General features: G+C 49.9%; 1 protein-coding gene across 1 annotated transcript; it reads left to right on the top strand.

The window, feature by feature from the left end:
- Positions 1–557: 557 nt before the first annotated feature.
- Tmem187 (transmembrane protein 187) lies at positions 558–1,358 on the top strand. Its single transcript, XM_013035342.1, has one exon. It carries the CDS (start codon positions 558–560, stop codon positions 1,356–1,358), a length of 801 nt encoding a protein of 266 aa, XP_012890796.1.
- Positions 1,359–2,251: the final 893 nt, after the last annotated feature.

Genomic DNA, 2,251 nt, shown 5'->3' with positions numbered 1-2,251 from the left:
GTGGCTGGGCTAGAAAGCTGCATATTTATAATCCCTCTGACTGGAGGCTGGGTGGGGGGGAGCTTCCTGTGTTCTACCAAACACAGTGAGCAGGACTGTATAATATGCACCATGTAGGAACCAAGAGAGGAAAGGTGCAAAGCCTGTATGCAACAGAGATTTCTAGAGATAGTGAGCTAGAAGGTGAAGACACAATACTGTTTCACTCTTATTTACTTTGATGGAAACTGTGAGTGGATCCTGAAGCTGACAAGGGGGAAGATGGAGGCTCCTTTTTAGAAGGTTTTTTTTTTTCTAACCCACATTCTTTTCATAAGCACAAAGGAAGAAGGCAGCTCAGTCGGCCCCTCACGCCAGCCAATCAGAAAGCCTCCTGCCTTCTTCCAGCCTGCTGCAGCCACCCCGGGGCAGAGTCTTAGCATCTGTAGCAGAAATCTCAGAGACTTCTTCCTGCTGGCTCAGCTGGGAGGCCCAGGAATGCTTTGCAAAGGCCATTTATCTGAATTCTGAATAAAGGTGAAGACGGCTATGCTTTTCAGCTCTCTAGCCAAGTCAAGATGAAGCCTGAGTCATGGAAGGCCATCTGCCATGTGTGCGTGGCCAGCGGCCTGTGTGCAGCCACAGTGTACATGGGCTTTTTCAAGGATGTCTTTGTGCAAGTGGGCTTCGAGCACTATGCGGAAGCCATGGATGAGCGCCTGCCTGCCTTCCTAGCCATGCCCTTCAACTCACTCATTAACTTGGCCTACGTGCTACTGGGAGCGTGCTGGATGTGGACAGATGTTGGTACCCTGGGCCATCCCACCGAGCTGCAGAGAGCTCAGTACCTGAAGGATGTCTTTGCCAGCATGGCCCTGGTCTACGGTCCTGTTCAGTGGCTACGGATCTGGACACAGACACACCCTGCTGCGGTGCTTGACCAGTGGCTGACCTTACCTATATTTGCCTGGGTGGTGGCCTGGTGTCTCTCCATAGATAGAGGCTGGGCACCTTGGTTGTTGCTCTGCATCGAGGGCCTGTCCCTGTCCAGTTATGGCCTTGCCCTGCTGCACCCGCAGGGGTTCGAGGTGGCACTGGGTGCTCACGTGGTGGCTGCTGTTGGGCAGGCCCTCCGCACCCACAGGCGGTATGGCAGTGACACCTCAGCCACCTACTTAGCCTTGGGCATGCTCTCCTGCCTGGGTTTTGTGCTCCTCAAGCTGTATGACCATGAGCTTGCCCAGTGGCGTCCTTTCCAGCGCCTCACAGGCCACTTCTGGTCCAAAGTCTGTGATGTGCTCCAGTTTCATTTTGCATTTTTGTTTCTGACCAATTTAAATACTTCGCCAAGACTCCATCCCAAAGAAAAGATGCATTAAAATGTGGGGTGGGGGGGGGAGATGGGAAGGGATGGGAAGGGGAAACAAAGGAGGAGGCAACAATGCTTGATAAGAAATGTACTTATGGGGCTGGGAAGGTGGCTCAGTGGTAGAGCGCTTGCTTTGCATGCCTGAGGCCCTGGGTTCGATTCCTCAGCACCACATAAGCAAAAAGAAAAAAGTCAGAAGTCACGCTATGGTTCAAGTGGTGGAGCGCTAGCCTTGAGCTGAAGAGCTGAGGGACAGTGCCCAGGCCCAGAGTTCAGGACACACCACCGGACCCGAAAAGAAAAAAAGAAATGTACTCATTACCTTGTCCATGTAATTGTAACCCCTCTGTATAGCATTTTCACAATAAAAAAAAGAGGTAAAATTTTTTTTAAATGTGGGAAGACATTATGCTATTCAATACACACTATATGGAAAGTAGCCTATGCAACTGTGGGTGGGGAAAACTGGGAGGAAGCAAAGGAAGGGGTGACATTGTTAAAAAAACAACAACAACAATGGACTCATTACCTGGCTTGTGAAACTGTAACCCCTGTGTATATCACCTTTATAATAACAAAAAAATTAAACAATACCTTAGTAACCACAGTAAAATTAGATTTTAAAATAATGTGGGTGGGGAGCTGGTGGCTCACGCCTGTAACCCTAGCTACTCAGGAACCTGAGATCTGAGGATCGAGGTTCAAAGCCAGCCTGGGCAGGAAAGTCTGGGAGACTCTTATCTCCAATCAACCACTAGAAAACTGGAAGTGGTACTGTGGCTCAAGTGGTAGAGCACTTGCCTTGAGCTGAAGAGCTAAGGGATAGCAACCGGGCTGAGCGTTCAAGCCCCATCACAACTGACAAAATAAAACGTGGGAAGAAGCTGCCTACCAATGGGCTCC

Source organism: Dipodomys ordii, unplaced genomic scaffold (assembly GCF_000151885.1).
Source record: "Dipodomys ordii isolate 6190 unplaced genomic scaffold, Dord_2.0 Scaffold209, whole genome shotgun sequence".
In the NCBI taxonomy this organism is placed as follows: Eukaryota; Metazoa; Chordata; class Mammalia; order Rodentia; family Heteromyidae; genus Dipodomys; species Dipodomys ordii.
This window is presented reverse-complemented; position numbering and strand designations above follow the sequence as displayed.

What these genes read in the sequence shown, in the direction of transcription:
- Tmem187 (XM_013035342.1), top strand. Translation starts at nt 558, where the DNA reads ATGAAGCCTGAGTCATGGAAGGCCATCTGCCATGTGTGCGTGGCCAGC.